The sequence below is a fragment of the Triticum aestivum genome, chromosome 5B (genome assembly GCF_018294505.1).
Source record: "Triticum aestivum cultivar Chinese Spring chromosome 5B, IWGSC CS RefSeq v2.1, whole genome shotgun sequence".
In the NCBI taxonomy this organism is placed as follows: Eukaryota; Viridiplantae; Streptophyta; class Magnoliopsida; order Poales; family Poaceae; genus Triticum; species Triticum aestivum.
In genome coordinates this window covers 9,320,299-9,340,299 of record NC_057807.1, presented here as the reverse complement: position 1 = coordinate 9,340,299, position 20,001 = coordinate 9,320,299, and the positions used below count along the sequence as shown (strand labels likewise).

General features: G+C 45.1%; 1 protein-coding gene across 1 annotated transcript; it reads right to left on the bottom strand.

Annotated features, from left to right (window-relative positions):
• Positions 1-7,091: 7,091 nt before the first annotated feature.
• LOC123115423 (cell number regulator 2) lies at positions 7,092-8,824 on the bottom strand. The gene is made up of 4 exons (XM_044536583.1): positions 8,658-8,824; positions 8,482-8,553; positions 8,155-8,367; positions 7,092-7,435 (listed from the first exon to the last, which is right to left on the bottom strand). The coding sequence occupies exons 1-4, from the start codon at positions 8,770-8,772 to the stop codon at positions 7,374-7,376; spliced, it is 462 nt and encodes a 153-aa protein (XP_044392518.1). The 5' UTR covers positions 8,773-8,824; the 3' UTR covers positions 7,092-7,373.
• Between the last annotated feature and the right edge of the window lie 11,177 nt (positions 8,825-20,001).

The following is a 20,001-nucleotide window of genomic DNA, read 5'->3' as shown; positions in this document are numbered from 1 at the left end:
GATTTGTGGAGCATCCTTTTGCCCATCCTTTTTACTATTCTAGCTTGATGGGTTTGTCCATTGCATTGCATGCGTGGATCTATCTGCTTTTTCGTGTGGAAAACCGACGATGCCCCGCGGAATCACAAGAAAAATGAAATGATTTGATGTATGCTGCTAAATGGGGAAACGGAGGTGTTGGCCGGTCACTTGCCTGGAAAATTGGAGAAATCTGTTGGGCAAGTTTTCAAGCCAACCGATCTACATCCGACATCACACAATCATTCCGTTCACACCACCCCAAACCAAATAGTTCTCACCCTCCCTTCCCGTGTCGCCGATGTCTTCTCCTCCGCCGATTTTCAGTATTTTTCGTGCATCCCTCCCCATCTTCCTCAGCTGCAGCAACATAGATCTCCGACCTGACACATCGATTTACGGTTAGTAGCCTTGCCCTATGTTATTAAATATTGCCCGCCTCTCTTCATTAGTTCAGACTTTTGAAGTAACTGACTGGAGCGTGAATTCAATATGATATCGGAGCCAAGAGATCTCGAGTTCAACATACTGCCAACGCAGTATTGAGAAAAAGAAGTATGGCCTACATCGACCCCATGTCCAAGAATTAAAAAGCTCAGACGTGAGAGGGAGTATTGAAATATATTGTCTGCCTCTCTTCATCAGTTTAGACTTTTGGAGTAACTGCATGAACCATGAATTCAATAGGCATCTCAATATATGTGGGCTGTCGTCGCCTTTGCATTCATCTTTTTGGCAACAAGAGCGCATATCACGAATATAATCTCATGGTTAGAAATTCGAGTGAGATGGAAAAATTGCCGGCCGCCTCATAATTCATTTGAAACATGCTACGTATAAAAATGGGCTTGGCATTTTTGGAAATGGGATAGCTTTTGGTTTCTCTAGACATCGTGAAATGCTTAAAATGCAACATCTTTTGTGATTAAATTGCCATTTTGCATAGTGCATTTTTTGTTGCTGGTTAAGGTGGACACGTATTTGCAAAAAAAAAAAGGTGGACACGTGTGTGGAGGTGAGGCAATGAGATCGTTCACAAAGCTAACCAGATCAAAGAGGACGCTCACATGCATAGCATTTGCACAAACTCATCAAGAAGTGGTTGGCTAAAGGGGCTAAAAAGTGACTACACACATATTAATTTGTGAGTCTTTTTTATTACTATCTTCAGAGATTTCTGTGGAGCTTAATTCCTCGGATATATGGACTTATTTTTTTCGAAAAGAGGGTAACACCCCCTTGACTCTACATGGGCCGGTGCACACAACTCTCAAATTATTTCTGGACTTATAAATTAGAGTAATATATAGTTATATGTTCTTTGTTATGTTGAGATAAGAATCATACCATGAACAGAAGAAAATAAAAGAATAAAGTTTAGAACAAATTCCTCGGATATATTGACTTTATTTCTTTTTTTGCAAAAAGAGGGTAACAGCCCCTGACTCTACATCCATCTACGCACAACTCTCGAATTATTTATGGACTTACAGTAGACTAACATATAGTTATATGCTCCTTGATTTGAAGTTCATGCATGTTGTGTGCAATATGGTCACATCTATCACTAGATAAAGTCATCAAGAAGTGGTTGGCTAAAGGGGCTAAAAAGTGACTACACACATATTAATTTGTGAGTCTTTTTTATTACTATCTTCAGAGATTTCTGTGGAGATAAGAATCATACCATGAACAGAAGAAAATAAAAGAATAAAGTTTAGAACAAATTCCTCGGATATATTGACTTTATTTCTTTTTTTGCAAAAAGAGGGTAACAGCCCCTGACTCTACATCCATCTACGCACAACTCTCGAATTATTTATGGACTTACAGTAGACTAACATATAGTTATATGCTCCTTGATTTGAAGTTCATGCATGTTGTGTGCAATATGGTCACATCTATCACTAGATAAAGTCATCAAGAAGTGGTTGGCTAAAGGGGCTAAAAAGTGACTACACACATATTAATTTGTGAGTCTTTTTTATTACTATCTTCAGAGATTTCTGTGGAGATAAGAATCATACCATGAACAGAAGAAAATAAAAGAATAAAGTTTAGAACAAATTCCTCGGATATATTGACTTTATTTCTTTTTTTGCAAAAAGAGGGTAACAGCCCCTGACTCTACATCCATCTACGCACAACTCTCGAATTATTTATGGACTTACAGTAGACTAACATATAGTTATATGCTCCTTGATTTGAAGTTCATGCATGTTGTGTGCAATATGGTCACATCTATCACTAGATAAAGTCATCAAGAAGTGGTTGGCTAAAGGGGCTAAAAAGTGACTACACACATATTAATTTGTGAGTCTTTTTTATTACTATCTTCAGAGATTTCTGTGGAGATAAGAATCATACCATGAACAGAAGAAAATAAAAGAATAAAGTTTAGAACAAATTCCTCGGATATATTGACTTTATTTCTTTTTTTGCAAAAAGAGGGTAACAGCCCCTGACTCTACATCCATCTACGCACAACTCTCGAATTATTTATGGACTTACAGTAGACTAACATATAGTTATATGCTCCTTGATTTGAAGTTCATGCATGTTGTGTGCAATATGGTCACATCTATCACTAGATAAAGTCATCAAGAAGTGGTTGGCTAAAGGGGCTAAAAAGTGACTACACACATATTAATTTGTGAGTCTTTTTTATTACTATCTTCAGAGATTTCTGTGGAGATAAGAATCATACCATGAACAGAAGAAAATAAAAGAATAAAGTTTAGAACAAATTCCTCGGATATATTGACTTTATTTCTTTTTTTGCAAAAAGAGGGTAACAGCCCCTGACTCTACATCCATCTACGCACAACTCTCGAATTATTTATGGACTTACAGTAGACTAACATATAGTTATATGCTCCTTGATTTGAAGTTCATGCATGTTGTGTGCAATATGGTCACATCTATCACTAGATAACTTAAACAAAAATCAGAGCCACACTACCTACATGTAAAATTAGCAGCTCATTCTGGCAGCGGCGGCGGTTGCTCGGTGGTATAAAAAACTTGATGTAAATTCTATTATGTTTGAGTTGTTTTCTACTTATAATTGTAACAAATCTGGAAGTTTTCCGCAAAAGAGCGAACATCAAAGATTGATCGTATACAAAACCCTGTGCATGGCCTCACTCTCTCGACCAGTTCATACAATCTTAATGATGCCATATAATCTGCACACACGCATGCACGCATATACCCGCGAGACTTGAATCTGAATTACCAACCAAGAACTAGCTAATTGATGCTCTCGCAGCACCCAAAGCCGCCATGGCCGCCCCTCGGGCCCTTCCCCGCGCCGGCCTTCCTCTTGCTCTTCTTCCTCGGTGTGGAAGAATGAGTGCAAGAACAGCCGGAACCGCCGCCGTCGCCCATGAGCGGCGCGGCCTCCATGGCGCTGTTGCTGCAGTCGGAGAGGTCGTCGGTCGTGCGGACCTCCACGCAGGCGCACCGCTCCAGGGACGCGAAGAAGGCCGCGGCGATGCCGCCGCCCACGACCCCCGCCGCGCGGCCCAGCCCGGCGGCAGGCACCGGTGCTGACGCGTGATCCAGGCCCCTGGAGCGCTGGCGCTGCTCGGCGCCGCGGGGGCGGCAGGCGAAGGGGGCGCACCGCGACGAGGACGCGGCTGCTGCGAGGGGTGGCATCTTATCAACCATATGCATGGAGATGGAGTGCAGCGTGCGAGGTTAATTAGTTTGATTCTTGCGCGGCTTTATACACCCAGCAAAGCATGCATGGTCAGTGCAGTGCAGTGATGCTATTATTCTTGGCGCCAAAGCTTCAGTCCCTGCGCGCCTTTATTTCTTGTACGATTGCCGAATTTGTCCTTGGCTTTCTTTACCGCTAATTGGACGACATCTCCTGATCCTAACGTACGTATCAAAACCAAGCGTCTCTTTTGAACACCACAATTTGATGGCCCGGCAATTACGTCTTCTTGTTCACCCGCTACAGGCATCTGAAAACACGCTGCCCCTGCCCGTCCAGGAGCCCAGATTCACAAACCCCTCCCGTATTCCAACGAGACCAACTGGTAAAAGCGCCTCACAGCAACCTGCTAGGCCCCACAACACAGAGAGAAACACTCACACCTTCATCCGGCGACCGACCGAGCCTACACGGTGCACGCGGACCAAACAACCCGCACCCATGGGATGGCAGACGAACCGACCCCGGGAGCGTGACCACCCCACGCACTGGTTAGGAGGTTGTTGGAGAGGCTGGCTTTCGGTTTGTTCGGGTCGGAGTCCTATTATGCGGTGTTTGTTATCATCACACGATACAAAAGGGCAAACATATAACGAAACTGCAATACAGCTACAACATCACATTGATGTTTGTTATCATCACACGATACAACATTTAGACTTGGAGTCTGACGGCAGTCTCCCGGCCGTCGATCGGCGAGGAAGAAGTGAAAATACCGAGCATGTCACTAGCGAACCCAACAATAGAATGGGCTCCGGATTGGAGATTTGCCCTCTAGAAGAGCCCAATGAAGCATCACAGTCGCGCTAGGTATAGGCCTTGATCCATCTGCCCACATCTCGTTGATCACCATGACAGTTGACTCCGTCAAGATGCATGCCCCAAGCCAATTTAGTTCCCTCTCTTGTGAATTCTACACATTATCCTAAAACTGCTGGCACGTTGCTACTTTCTATAGTTAGTTACAGGCATCTCCGAAAATTGCCTTTGGACCTCGGTATCCAAAGAGGCCTTTAAATTCAAATTTCAAATTTCATCAAAATTCATGACCAGGTGGACCAGGAGCGTTGGTTCGATCTCCAGATCCGCATCCATGGGCTTGAGCTTTGCTGCCATGTTGCTCATCATGAGGATGTGCTCTCTTATTCCATGACCACCGCCAGTGTAGTTCTCTGTCACCACCAGTTGCTTTATCAACTGGGTGGCATGACCAGTGAACTGGTTCTTTATCTTTGTAAGCAACTCCCCTACGGAAGTGCACTCTACAATTGAGCCCACGATGGCGTTCTCAATCGTATTCTTTTGGTTTTCGATGGAATATAACATCTCCACAGGAGCATGACCCCCCCTCTTTTTACCCCAGGCAGCATCATCATCAGTAGCCTCTCTGACTGGCTTTGTAGGTTTAACCAGCTGTGGAGTGTCCACAACCGAGTCCACCTCAGCACAGACAAATGCCAGCTCTACTTTCTTCCTTCACTCAGTGTAGTTGTCACCTCTGAGTGTCGGAACGTCTTTTAGGCAACTCATCAAGTGGTAGCCTCCTGAAATCACAATTTAAGTGAGATCATTATAACAATCATATGCATTAATCTAATGTTGGTCAAATTAAACATACAATTGTTTATGCAATTAAATCTATATTACCGTTGGGAAAAACATTAGAAATAAATGCACCTTTAATTTCAATAATAAAACATGATCATGTTATTAACAACGTTGGTCATAAAATTAACATAATCATATTCATTTTAATAATCTCTTTAACATGCTCTTAAAAACTTAATTCTATCTAAACTTTTATTTTATTTGTAAAAGAGCACTATTAATTATTTACTCAAAGCGGAAAAAAACATGAATAGAAAATCATGAACTTTTTACCATGTACAGAAACTTTTCTTTGACCAAATAAAAATTCATGACCTTTATTATTTTCTTTGTAAAATTCATGAACATTACTTTTTCTGAAAACTTTCTCTTTTCATTTTCAGAAACTTTTCTGTTTACTTTTCTATTTTCTAAAAAGAAAAATTTGAAAAAATTTGCATAGAAAAACTATTTGAAATCTGCCCAAAATCTGGAGAAACAAAAAACAAAATAAAAGTTGCAGCTGGCCCGGCGCGCGGCCAGTACGCCAAATAGTACGCCAAATGCATCACTAATACTCCAGTTCATGCATGCAACCCACCCGCTCAAGTTAATGTATAGACGGGCAATTTATATTACACTACGCGTAAGTACCGACAGCTATGGCTAGCTCCATAGTCCACTTTGATTCATTATCGTTATATGTAAATATAATCTAACCAGTGCTGCCCTTTCAATCATCTCACTCTGACAAAAATAGGCAGGTCGTGCCCTAACCAGTCTACAACGAGTGACCCGCATGCGTACAATGGATGTCACAATGATTAATGCATGCACGCGGCATTACAAAGCGCGGCAGGCCGGTCTTCCCTACCGTCTACCATGCGAGGTCAAGCCCTGCCGACCGCTGGATTTGTCTACTGATTTATGTAGTTGAATCCTACACGAGTGCACAGTAAACAAAAAGAATTCATCAAAAAGTTTTAAGTTTTAAAGATGGAACTTACAGTTCTTGCATCTAAAATTGCCAAGTTTTTAATTGTTTCAGAGATATAATTTTAAGCAATTTTTCTATCGGCCGTAGACACAAAATAATTGATTCTTATCGGTCCCTTGTACTAAGTTTTCAACATTGAAACTTAATTTTTTTTAAGTCTTCAAAATAGATCTTATTGAAAGCGCTGGTCGCGAGAAACACGAATATGAAAACAAAACTTGATTTGCACTTTTGTTTAAAAGACATAGAACTTGAAAATCGGAAGCCAAAATTAAAAGGCGGCACCAGGTACCCCAAGTGCCCCCGCACTTGTGTGCCGCAAATCCTCATCCATATGTACAATGGCGTGCTTGTATGAAAACTACTCCTACGCACCACCGCAAACAGATATGTAGATGGCCCTTCTTTTAGGCTCCAAGGCGTGAATCGCATAAATTTAGACTCGTAGATTGCATGAGTACTTACAAACCGAGGAACAGCCCATAGATAATACCCACCCAGAATACCATAGCAGTTGCGATCTCGCGCGAAACAAGTAGCTGGGAAAATGCGAAAAGAACACAACGACATATCTAGATGTGCAAGCATTTTTTTTTTGTAGTTTGATCAAGTCACTTAAATGTTCAATAACAACGACATATCTAGATGGGCACTAGGCAGACCCAGTTTGATACTAATTCGGTTGGTTTCACTCCATTTTTCACCACTAAGAATGTGTAAACCTTGCAGCTAAAAGTGAAAGGCGCATGTACTCGCAGAAAGATCGAAGCAGAAGTTGGAAGTTATATTGATCATGGATATAGACGCCCATACAGTCCACACGCTCAATAACACGCATATATCACATAAAGAAGGCATTGATACAATTATACCGATTCGAATATCTATGGAAACGACTCATATGTGGAAGGCGGACACGATACACTCGATCATAAACATAATCTGATGACGAGACCGGCGTAGAAGCTGGCATGCACTGTGTGCAGTAGTCAGACTGATATGCATGCAGTGTGTGCAGTAGTCGACTGATCGGAAGATGCGGACGCACTAGCGAGTCATCCCTGGGTTCATCTGGGGCGCGGCGGTCGCGGCGCCATTCTCCTGCCATCCTGTAGAGCCGACATGAAAGTTGATTAAAACAGGTACTGCCGCAGCGCCTGATGATACGTACCGCCTCCATTACATTAGGCTTTTAAATTCAAAGTTCAAATTTCATCAAAATTCTTATTTTTTACATTTCAAGAAAGTCTGAAAAAAATACAGATATACATGAATGGATAACACACATGTGCTTAAATTTTCAGGGCAAAATACGATGAAATGAGGGTTGTGCAAAAAGGAAAAATCTAAGGCTTTTTAACACATGATACTATTCATCCTCCTAGACCATGAATTTGTCATTTTTATAAAGGTCGCATTCAATGTATTTCATCCTGAAATTTTACACACATACACATAACATCCTTATTTACATGCACAAATTTTTTTAAGCCAAAAAGTTTGAACTTTGAATTTTTCGAAAAAAGGCCTCCATGGAGGCCGAGAGCCAAACGTCCATTCTTGGGGAATCTCCAACTATGCCCTTTAAATAGACCATCATATGCGACAGGAGGGAGTCACTGCTAAACCACCGCAATTTTTGTGTGACATAAATTGTTGGTACTTACATCAAATTAATTAAAATCTTTTTTGTGGTTATGACTTACTCCGGCGATATGTACGTATAATGCAAAACTTATACGTTATGGTATTGTAATTGTTTGTCAAAGTCTGGTCCGGCAAAATGAAATACTCCTACGTAAAGAGAGAGTAGGATGGATTGGTTTACCGGCGCTCATGTCGAAGCCGCGGGTCTTGAGCTCGCGGTACTCCTGGCAGAGGGCGCAGGCCTCGCAGAACATGTGGACGCAGCAGTCGGGGCAGGGCTTCTCCTGGAGGCCATACTGTTCCCGCAGCTTGGAGCGGTAGCGGAAGGAGTGGAGGCAGGCCAACCCCGTCAACCAGTTCAGGAGCAGATACCCGGTCCCGCTCACAAAGCAAGCTGATCATACCATGTCAAGTATTATTCAGCAGTTAACAGAGGCATGCATACCGAGACGTAAAATACTGCTAATCATCAGATCGTGGAGGTTTAATTTAAGACAAATGGACTGACATGTTTCTCCCTTGTCGACGATCGCGGCGATCCTCCCGAAGGTGACGCAGGGGCAGAAGAAGGTCAGGCAACCTGCAGCACAGCACAGCCCGGCCGTTGATCACAGTTGAGAAACCACGCATGGGATGGGAACCGAAAGCATGGCAAGTAGAAGAGCGGCAAGGGAGAGGTCTTACAGCCGCCAACGTCGTCGAAGCAGCCGCACAGGCCACTGGACCAGGAGGTAGTGTTGGCCATGGTGGGCGTCGGTGCTGCTTGCCTGCTGTGTGAGCGGCCCTGTACGCTGGGCATGGCTCGTATTTAAGGACGGAGTCGGGTTATTCCGGACGACGACTGACTGCCCATTTTCCACGCGACAAAAATGCAGTCTCTCGCGTGCGCCATGCGCTCTGAAGATTCTTAACCGTGAGAAGCGGGAGATGGTACTACGGGCGTGGACTACACGCTCGGTCCACGCTGCGATGAGAAAGGTATTGTACTAGACTCTACAGCCCGACTTGGCAAATCCAACCTCTCAAACGTCAATCAAGCCTCAAATACCCGTTCAACAATGAATACTTGAAATCCATACTATTACATGCATCGTAAACCTAATATTAAGCGGAGCTCGTCCGGCTCCGTCGTGCCCATGTCCGGTGGCCGGCAGCGCTCCCCAGAGTGTTGGTCCCGTCGCCGGCGAGGTAGAGTAGGACGTGGGACACGAGCTGGCTCATGGGAGTCGAGGCCCCGTCGTCTCCCATGCCCTACTCTTTCTCGTCCAGGCCCGCAAGTGTCATTTGACGTGAGATCGATGATGGATCCGTTCTGGAAGGAGCCGGCAACGTCCGCCACGACACGGTTGCGCAAGCACTAGTGCACCACACGGGGTGACTGAGTGCTCGCGCTGGTTTATTGCGGGCTCGGCCCGTCGTACGTGCGTGGGAGCGCGTCATGGGCGGGTCCACAACGGGCTGGACCATGCACAGGAGTGGGTGGTTGCCTGGGGGTCATGGCCCAACACTGGTCCGGGTGTAAGATCGTCACGGTGATCGTTGTAATGGCATGTGGTGTGGAGTTTGAGCTCCGGAAAAGCTGTTCGAGCAGCGGGTGTTTGTGCGCCGGAAAAACCATTGTGTCCACCGTGCCATCTCTTCCTTTTTCTTCCTTTGGTTTGAGCCAGCGAGAGAGAGTGAGAGCGACGGGAGGATGAGCTAGGGCAAGGTTACGGCGCCAACACAGCTATCCTCTGAGCGATGGTTAGCGAAGCTACGCCGCACCGACATTAACGATCCATCAACTCGTCATCACACAGTTAAGATGCTCAACGACGGTGGACCATGCACTCTTGTAGCCCGTACAGTCGATTGACAGCACTCCTTCCGTCCTTGATATAAGAGCATTTTGACATTACACTAGTGGCAAAAACATTGTTATATTATGGGACGGAAGGAGTACAAGAAAAGGAAACTAGCAAGGGGAGTGCTAGTGTGGCAGCGCTCTCCAGAGTGTTGGTCCCGTCGCCGGCGAGGTAGAGTAGGACATGGGACACGAGCTGGCTCATGGGAGTCGAGGCTCCGTCGTCTCCCATGCCCTACTCTTTCTCGTCCAGACCCGCAAGTGCCGGTTGACGTGAGATTGAAGATGGATCTGTCCTGGGTGGAGCCAGCGACGTCCGCCATGACGCGCTTGCAGCGCCTGCACTAGTGCACCATACGAGGTGTCGGAGAATGTGACTCTGCCTCGGCAACGTCCACCACCACGAGGGCTGCTGCCGCCTTCCGCTCCCGCTGCCTCGCACGGTAGGCACACCGCGTCATGTTTGTGTCGGAGGATGCCCACGGTCCGTCTTCTAGCTCGGCACGGCAACGGACGGGTTGCGCATCCGTCACCGCGTTCGGACCGCACCGTGCACGTGATTGGAATCTATGTAGTTCGTATTGAAATCTCTAAAAAGAATTATATTTAAAAACGGAGGGAGTACAACACTAATAGACTAGTAGAGGCGATATAGTGACAATATCTAATGTATTACATTTTTCTAACAAAGTGTAGCACAAATTAGGAGTTGCACAGCACTAAGACTCTATTTGGTTTCCCTAAAAAAAGACTCTATTTGGTTGGTTTGTAGCCATTTTTATTGGAAAAGCTGAAGCCCAGCCAAACGGCACTATTTACATTTTACATGATAGGTCATTTCTGACAGGTTGAAATTGCCACCTCTGATGGTTTTAGCAACCATTAGACCACACACAGCAGCGAAACCTAGGTTCATCGAGATGAGTATCAAGACCTCTTGGAGATAGACCACATCTAAGGCGGGTGGCCATTGGCGAACCGTCAATGGCAGGCGGGTTTTCTGAAGGAGCCCATCACATATGGATTTATCACAAGTGGTTCCAATTTTTAATCCACCTGTTATATGTATATTGCTATATCATTTTTAGGGTCGCGCGCTGTTCCATTTGAGGAGACTGTTTGAAGTGAAATGGAAACTTCTATTCGATGGAGTTATAGGTACAATTTATATGGTCTGAACAGACGAGACGCTAGATAGAGTTGCGTCAGTTCCTAAGGGAGAGAGAACAAAGGGATGTGTCGTTGTGGAGGTAACCGCACGACGGTTCGGGCAAGGAGATTCCCTCCAATTACACGTGCTAATTAATCATAGCAGAAACCACCTCAGAAAAAGAGGGGGGGGGGGGGGGGGGGGGGGGGGGGGGCAGCAATGTCCTCCTCCTTCCCTCCTATAAAACTTAAACATTGTATCCAAGCCCTTGGGTTCTCATTTCGTCCCATAGCTTGGACCATCAGTGTGTCCAACTGCAGCGAGTGTCAGCTAGCAATCTTAATGATGCCATACAATCTGCACACATGCATGCACGCACATATGAGCGAGAATTTCACTAGAATAACAACTAGAATTTGATGGCACGGCACGTTCAGCTCTCAGACAATCCAAAACATGATTATTTCTACACACAACATGAATTGGGACCGGTAGTTGCTTCTCAGGCCAATTACATTGTCTTGTTCACCCATGTTTTTCACTATAGGCATCCGAAGACATGCTCGCCGTCCAGGACTAAGGCCAACTTCACCGCGCGACCCCAAACGGACGTCCGTTTTGTCCGGATTCTGTCCGTTTGGGTAAGGGTTTGGGGTCGTGTCCGGGCGTGTCCTGGGACGCGGTGGCCGTGCGCCCAGCGCACGGCCGCATCCATTTGCCCCATCCTGTCCGTGAGGGCCAAAAATGCCCAAATTTGCGTCAAACTAGTTTCCAACCCAAATATTTGTCTGAAAATTAAAATAGTTTTACAACCCAATTGAAATTGTCTTAAATAAAATAATTTTACAACCAAATCGAAATTGTCTTGACTGAACATAAATTGGACCAATACATCTATTGGTTGCCAATGTGATCCCAGACATGCTCAACCAAGTCATTTTGAAGATTTAAATGAGTGTGCCAATCACGCATCTCGCGGCGGGGTGTTGGCAAAGTAATCGGCATAGAGCAGGGCGTGGCCTCTCTCCCTGTTGCGGTTCAGGTTGGGAGCACGGCCAGGGAGTGACCCCCTGTACCGAGGAAGCTGCCGTTGAATATGGTCGTGAACGACCAGTGCAGCCACCACAAGATCTTCATCATCCGACGACGAATCGTCGATGAACAAAGGAAGTGATGGAAGAAAAACTCGTCTCCACTGTCCATACCTTTGTTGGCAAAAGGTCGAACACCTTGCAGTCGCGGTGGCGAAGCGGCCGCGATGATCACCTCGACGCAGCAGGGGTGGTTGCCGGTCGGCTACTGGCCGCTCTGGAGCTCTCATCGGAATCTGCCTCGGCCGCCGTGGTCCGTCGCTGGCAGTCGTGTCCCCTCCGGCACCGGCAAGGACGGCGACGGCCAAACCTCCCTCGATAGACGACCAAAACTATGGCGAAAGCGTGGGCGTGGTGGCGGCCATGTCGAGACGTGGTTTGGTATGGACGGCGGGGGGGCTGCGCGGTGAGGAGGCGGCCGGAGAATAGGGCGGCGCTGGCGGGGCGGGGAGAGAGGGTGAAGCGTTGGGAGCGGAGGGACTGCTAGTGTCCCCGACAGGCGGGCCATGGGGGGGCAAGGGCGTGCGTCGCGGTCGTCCGCGCACGTCCGTTTCACCCCAAACCGAGCGCAAGTTTGGGCCGGGGATGGGTCGAAAACGGACGGAATCCGGACATTTGTCCGTTTGAGGCCGTGCGCTGGGCCGCCTTTTTTGTTCCTTTTACCCCAAACGGACGGAGCCGGACAGGATATGGTCGCGCGATGGAGTTGGCCTAACGACGGAAAGAGCCCGGATTCACAAACCCCTTCTGTATTTGAACAAGGGCAGTCGGTGAAAGCACCTCACAACGCAAACACTCACACCTTTACCCGGCAAGGCGGCGACCAGCAGGACGATTGAGCTTACATGGCGCATGTGGACCAAACAACCCGCACCCAGGGGGTGGCGGCGGATGGCGGACGAGACGAGAACGTGGCCATCCCACGCACCAGTTAGGAGGTCATAGGAGTGACCGACTTTTGATTTGTTCCGTTTGGAGTCATATTGCACCGTTCATCTAGTTTGGTGTTACCTTGATGGGCATGCGGTCATCTCATGCTCCTTAATGGACTTACCCAATAATGAATGAGGGTAAAGTAGCACAACATGAGCATAGTATTTACATCGCTATTCGCAGATAATTTTGGATTAAAAGAAACTCCTTCAGATGGTTCATCTGACTTTTTGATTGCATTTCTTGGTTGCAATTGGTCTTTGCGCCAAGGGCTGGTGGGTATTTGTACAAACTACCAAACATTTGTGATGTTTATGTGTGGATACGTATGCCCGATCAAACGGCCAGAAGCGCACCGGGCAGGCGTCGATCGAGGGCACGCACGAATTGGACGGTGCGGGAGGCATCCACGAGCGAGCATGTTTCCAGCCGACAGGTACCCCAACATCCTGCCAGAAAAGTAGAAGCTAACGAGGAGCAGCAGTCCAACATCTCCACGAAAGGCACAACAAAAGGACAACAACACAAAAATATAACAACTGCAATACAACCAGAACATCACATTGGTGTTCGTTATCATCACACGATGCAACATTTAGGCTAGCTTGCAGCTTAATGGCAGTCACTCGGCCGTGGATCGGCAAGGAAGAAGTGGAAATACCGAGCATGTCTCCAGCGAACCCAACAACGGAGTGGGCTCAGATAGGAAGGACCAGCGCGCCGCCCTCTCCGGGATCGAAAATCCGCCTTCCAGAAGGCCTTGACGATCCATCTGCCCGCATTTCGTTGATCTTGTTGGCGGTTGACTCCATGCATGTTCCAAGCCAATTGAGTTCCCTCTCTTGTGCCTTCTACATCGCATCGAGCTGGCCCTCCAAGACCTCATCCTGGCCAGTATGAACAACATACATCGAAGACAACATCGCCTTCCTCAGCCGCTCCGCCCACTATACGGCCTTCGCATGCTCGCAGACCCATTCCTTTTCCACGGCAGAGATCCCCTCTAACAAATCTTGCTCCGTCATCTGCATAGCACATAGCAAAAATCAATATACCACACACACATATACATGCACACATCACACTGCATTATCAATGGATAACATATTTTCAAAAACAAATGAAAGAAAACATAGGTCATGAATCCCCGCCCGACATAACACTCAATGACGTGCAAACCCCACACAAAATGCACTCTATAACTCAGTCTAGCAGCCCACGCGTATGTACATCTACCACGGTACTCCGTCGATGGGATGCAGCGTACCGGGAAGCCTCCAAACGCAAGACTCGCACCCTGTGCCGAGCCTGGCGGCCCTAACCAGGGCAGGCCAAACAACAACGACGGCCTTATCAATGGTAGCGAACAGCGCACCTTTACGAGTCGGCATGGACCAGTTTTGACCGCTCCTTTGCCGTCGTAGAGACCAAACATAGTCGGCCGCCGCGAAGGGGCAATGTCTGTCGTTGAAATGAACCTAGTAAGTGCGAGTCATCAGTTCGCGTTGACTACGTCCCCGCCCTTCGTACACACCTCCCGTCGTTTGGCCGTACGGGGCGTGGGATGGGCCGGAATCCTAGCCGTGGCAACGGTCGCGGAGGAGATCGGAGCAAGTTCTCGTGGAAGGGTGGTGATGACAGCGACCGCACCAACTCCACCTCGTCCAATGTTGCCTCGGTGTCGGGCGACACCTCTTGCTGGGATGAGGCGGCAGTGCAGAAACACGAGATCCAGGATGGAGGAGTTTGGGTGCTGAAGAGCCAAGCGTCGTCGGACTCGGGGGGCGTCAGCGCTGGCCAGTAAGCTCCGCCACCTCAACATCGTCCCTATGGGAAACAAATCAATACTCAGATGCCTCCTTCCAAAAACCTCGACCCGTGCCCTATCTGCAAGTCGCCTGAGCCCCCTCCTGCTCGATGCCCACGAGCCTTATGTGAATGATGCAACAAATTAGGGCATTTAGCCTATGTCTGTGTTCAATTTCTTCCTTGGGAATGCATTGCTCCAATGTGTGCCTTTCAATTCAAGGGGCAGGGTTTCTATTATATCCATGATTCTTGCACCGCTAACCAGATGAAGGGGAGATCCAATAGTATAGTGGTTACTATCATTGAGGGGGAGACCTCCACATGCCAAATGGAACTAGATCTTAGTGATTACCTGGCCAAGGCCTGGCGTTGCTTTGTGCATGCGATTGGCCCTGGGATTTTCCAGGTGTGATTTCCTAACCCTAGAGTTGTAACCCAAATCTGCTATGTGGGAAAGGTCACACTTTAAAATAAGTGGTGCAGTGATCCATGCTACACAGTGGTCACCTGTTGTGGGATCGAAAGGGGTGATATGGAAGTTGCTTGGGTTAAAGTGAGTAATGTTCCTTCGAATAAGAGGAGTGAAAGAATCCTTGTGTATGTTACTTTTTTGGTTGGTGTTCCTTTAGAGATTGATGTTGCTATGTTGCATCGTCCTAGTTCTGCCCATGTTAAAATGGGTGTAGAAATGTGGATGAGATTCCTATCATTGCTGAGATTGTCCTTGGTGGACATTTCTATGATTTCTTCTATGAAGTTGATCAGGTGCTGGTGAGGGGCCCTGATAGGGAAAAATAATGTTAAAGCCTCGTAGAATTCTGATAAGAGCACAACCAAAAAAGTGACGCCGCAGGCGGCTCCTGGAGCTAATGTGGGCAGCTTCTCTGCTGGGCTTGGGGGGAAATCTCCTTCTATTCCCCAGGAAGAGAAGCAAGACAATATTCGGGAGTCGCAGGAAAGTGTGGAGTCAGATGGCTCACTCCACACTACTCTTTTGATTGATTCCATGGCTTAAGAGCAGAGATTGTATGAATAAAAAGTAAGTGTGCTCGCTAATAAGGAAAAATCTGCACAATGCTTAAATAGGAATAGTGAAAGGAAGTCATACTCTGATGTTGTGAGATCCTCTCCATAGGTGATGGAGGTGATCAAGCACAATGAATCTGCTCTGATTGGTACTAGAGAGTACATAGTTGAATCTCGTAAGGGAAGCTGTGGGAGTTGAGGGATCCCTACTCCCCCTCTGGTCACTGAAGAAAACTTGTGCTTTAACTTGCGTAATGTGTAGAGAAAATGGAAAGAGCCGACTATAAAGCTGCGGCTGCAAAGAAGTGGAAGATGTATCCAATAGCCCCAATTGTTTTGATGCTCTATTATCTAATCATGTGTTAATTCTTACAGTTGTTAAAATGGGAGTTAACATACCAGATTCTGATTTCACTAGCATTGATGTTCTTAGGGAACTTGAGAAGTTTCGAAATATGGAATCCCTAGAAGATAAGAATGAACATCCTGATCTAACAGAGAAACCTATGTTACTAACCAATGCAAAAGGGAATCAGACTCCTTTAAACATGAATTGGGGTGATGAAAATAACTTAGAGCAAGAGAACTTTACTGTTGTTAAATCAAGAAAAAAGAAGGAGAAGAAAATTAATGTTGTTATCTCCAAACCTGTGACTAAAAGTCAGAAAAGTAATGTTTCCTTGAATGAAGTAAAGGTAACCCTACTTTGCCTCCTAGTAGGGTTACTAGGAGGAGGAAAAATAATGTGATCAAATGAATGGCCCGTTCTGGAATTTTAGGGGAGCAGGTAAGAAAGGAATGACTACCTGCTTCTCAGATCTAATTAAAGATCGTTCCTTGGATTTTATAGGCCTTCAAGAAACTATGAAAAGGAATTTTCCTTCGAAGTTTGTAAGAAAAATTGATCCCTTCGATAGATTTGCCTGGAACTAGGTTCCATTTGTTGGGAAATCAGGTGGTATCCTATGTGGTGTAAAAAAAGAAACCCTGGAGATTTTCTCTTGGGTGGTTGGTAATTTCCTTTTACAAGTCAATCTATACGATGTGAATCATAAATGTGTCTGGGCTCTCATAGTTGTCCTGGATCTGGGTTCCATCTGTTGGGAAATTAATCAGGTGGTATCCTGTGTGGTGTAAAAAAAGAAACCCTGGAGATTTTCTCTTGGGTGGTTGGTAATTTCCTTTTACAAGTCAATTTATACGATGTGAATCATAAGTGTGTCTGGGCTCTCATAGTTGTCTATGGAGCAGCCCAAGATGATAGAAAAGACCAATTCCTTGCAGAACTAGTTTTTGTTTGTGCTCAACTTCATGTCCCATATATAGTGGGTGGGGACTTTAATATTCTCCGATATAGCAGGGGGAAAACAAAAATCTAGTCCATTCCCATTACATGGATAAATTCAATTATGTTATCCAAACTTTGAATCTGAGAGAAATCCATATGGAGGGAGTAAATACACATGGACTAATAAGAAAAAACATCCTACGCTGGAAAAATTGGATAGAATCCACATGAGGTTCCTTTAGTTACAGTCCGTAAATTGGTGAGGGGCGTTTCGGATCATAATCCCTCGCTCCTGTCCTTGGGTTCTGAGAAAATAGGCCCTCTTCACCAACATGAGTTCAGATTTGAGCTAAGTTGGTTGAATAATGAGGAGTTTTATATGAAAGCAAAAAAGCATTTGGGAGCAACCTGTTTTTGCTGATGACCATATCGATGTTCTCAACATTAACCTTAAACGCATTAAGAAATATTTCATAACTATGTTTTTGTCACAACCATTTTACCGGCACAATAGCGAGCTAGATATTTACTCATCTATGTATTTATGACAAACATTTTCACCTCTGACGTCTACTACACAACCTTCTTCTTGTAGACGTTGTTGGGCCTCCAAGTGCAGAGGTTTGTAGGACAGTAGCAAATTTCCGTCAAGTGGATGACCTAAGGTTTATCAATCCGTGGGAAGCGTAGGATGAAGATGGTCTCTCTCAAATAACCCTGCAACCAAATAACAAAGAGTCTCTTGTGTTCCCAACACACCCAATACAATGGTAGATTGTATAGGTGCACTAGTTCGGCGAAGAGATGGTGATACAAGTGCAATATGGATGGTAGATATGAGTATTTGTAATCTGAAATTATAAAAACAGTAAGGTAACAAGTGATAAAAGTGAGCGTAAACGATATTGCAATGCTAGAAAACAAGGCCTAAGGTTCATACTTTCACTAGTGCAAATTCTCTCAACAATAATAACATAATTGGATCATATAAATATCCCTCAACATGCAACAAAGAGTCACTCCAAAGTTACTAATAGCAGAGAACAAATAAAGAGATTATGGTAGGGTACGAAACCACCTCAAAGTTATCCTTTTTGATCTATCTATTCAAGAGTCTGTAGTAAAATAACATGAAGCTATTCTTTCCGTTTGATCTATCATAGAGTTCGCACTAGAATAACACCTTAAGACACAAATCAATCAAAACCCTAATGTCACCTAGATACTCCATTGTCACCTCAAGTATCTGTGGGCATGATTATACGATATGCATCACACAATCTCATATTCATCTATTCAACCAACACAAAGTACTTCAAAGAGTGCCTTAAAGTTTCTACCGGAGAGTCAAGACGAAAACGTGTGCCAACCCCTATGCATAAGTTCACAAGGTCACTGAACCCGCAAGTTGATCACCAAAACATACATCAAGTGAATCACGTGAATATCCCATTGTCACCACAGATAAGCACGGCAAGACATACATCAAGTGTTCTCAAATCCTTAAAAACTCAATTCGATAAGATAACTTCAAAGGGAAAACTCAATCCATTACAAGAGAGTAGAGGGGGAGAAACATCATAAGATCCAACTATAATAGCAAAGCTCACGATACATCAAGATCGTGCCAAATCAAGAACACGAGAGAGAGAGAGATCAAACACATAGTTACTGGTACATACCATCAACCCAAGGGTGAACTACTCCCTCCTCGTCATGGAGAGCACCGGGATGATGAAGATGGCCACCGATGAGGGATCCCCCCTCCGGCAGGGTGCCAGAACACGGTCCCGATTGGTTTTTGGTGGCTACAGAGGCTTGCGGTGGCGGAACTCCCGATCTATTATTATTTTCTAGAGTTTTCAATATTTATAGGAATTTTTGGCATAGGTCTCACGTCAGGGGGGTTTCCGGGCTGTCCACGAGGCAGGGGGCGCGCCCTAGGGGGGTGGGCGTGGCCCCCACCCTCGTGGGCAGCCCGGGACTCTTCTGGCCCAACTCTTGCACTCCGGGCTTCTTTTGGTCCATAAAAATTCGTCAAAAATTGGCACGTCAATTGGACTCCGTTTGGTATTCCTTTTCTGTAAAACTCAAAAACAAGGAAAAAACAGAAACTGGCACCGGGCTCTAGGTTAATAGGTTAGTCCCAAAAATCATATAAAATAGCATATAAATGCATATAAAACATCCTAGATGAATAATATAATAGCATGAATACTTCATAAATTATAGATATGTTGGAGACATATCTACCTCTTCCTATTCATGTAACCGTTAATATATCTTTATTGTTAAATATTTGACATGTTATATAAACTTCTACTTTTTGGTACTAGAAGCATTAATAAACTAAAAATTGATGATTTATATTTAGGTACAATTCAATATTTATCATTACAAAAGAAATTCTAATAATAAACGTTAACATGTAGTTTGTTGTACAAGTTGTTTAGATTATTTATATTGGGTGCTTAAAACTATCTTTTTAGAGTGAATTTCAGCATAAGTCGGAGAAAACCAATACTATTGATTGCCTCTTGATGTATTTATTTGGTTGTATATGTAAGATTTTACAGGGTAACATTAAATATCCATATAAATAAGTAGAATGTTTTTAGAGTAGATGGACCTAGAAAATATCTTGACAGACGTATCCACGCAGGCGCACCGCTCAAGGGACGCGAAGAAGTTTCGTGTCCGGGTGACAAATGATCCTATGAAGTACATGGGTAGAGAGCTTGATAGTTGTGGCTTTCTCCCATGCAATATATTCGAGGAGTTTGTTGAGCTAATTCATTAATTTATTACTCTGGCTTTCTCCCATATAAGTATTGTCAAGTCAACTTGTTACTTCGCTTGGATTGTTATGTGCAATATTTTTTTTCTTG

Coding starts and splice junctions, on each gene's coding strand:
- LOC123115423 (XM_044536583.1), bottom strand. CDS start 8,772: ATGCCCAGCGTACAGGGCCGCTCACACAGCAGGCAAGCAGCACCGACG. Junction 8,368..8,481: donor CGTCGACAAGGGAGAAACAT/GTCAGTCCATTT, acceptor TGGTATGATCAG/CTTGCTTTGTGAGCGGGACC. Junction 7,436..8,154: donor CGGCTTCGACATGAGCGCCG/GTAAACCAATCC, acceptor TCGGCTCTACAG/GATGGCAGGAGAATGGCGCC.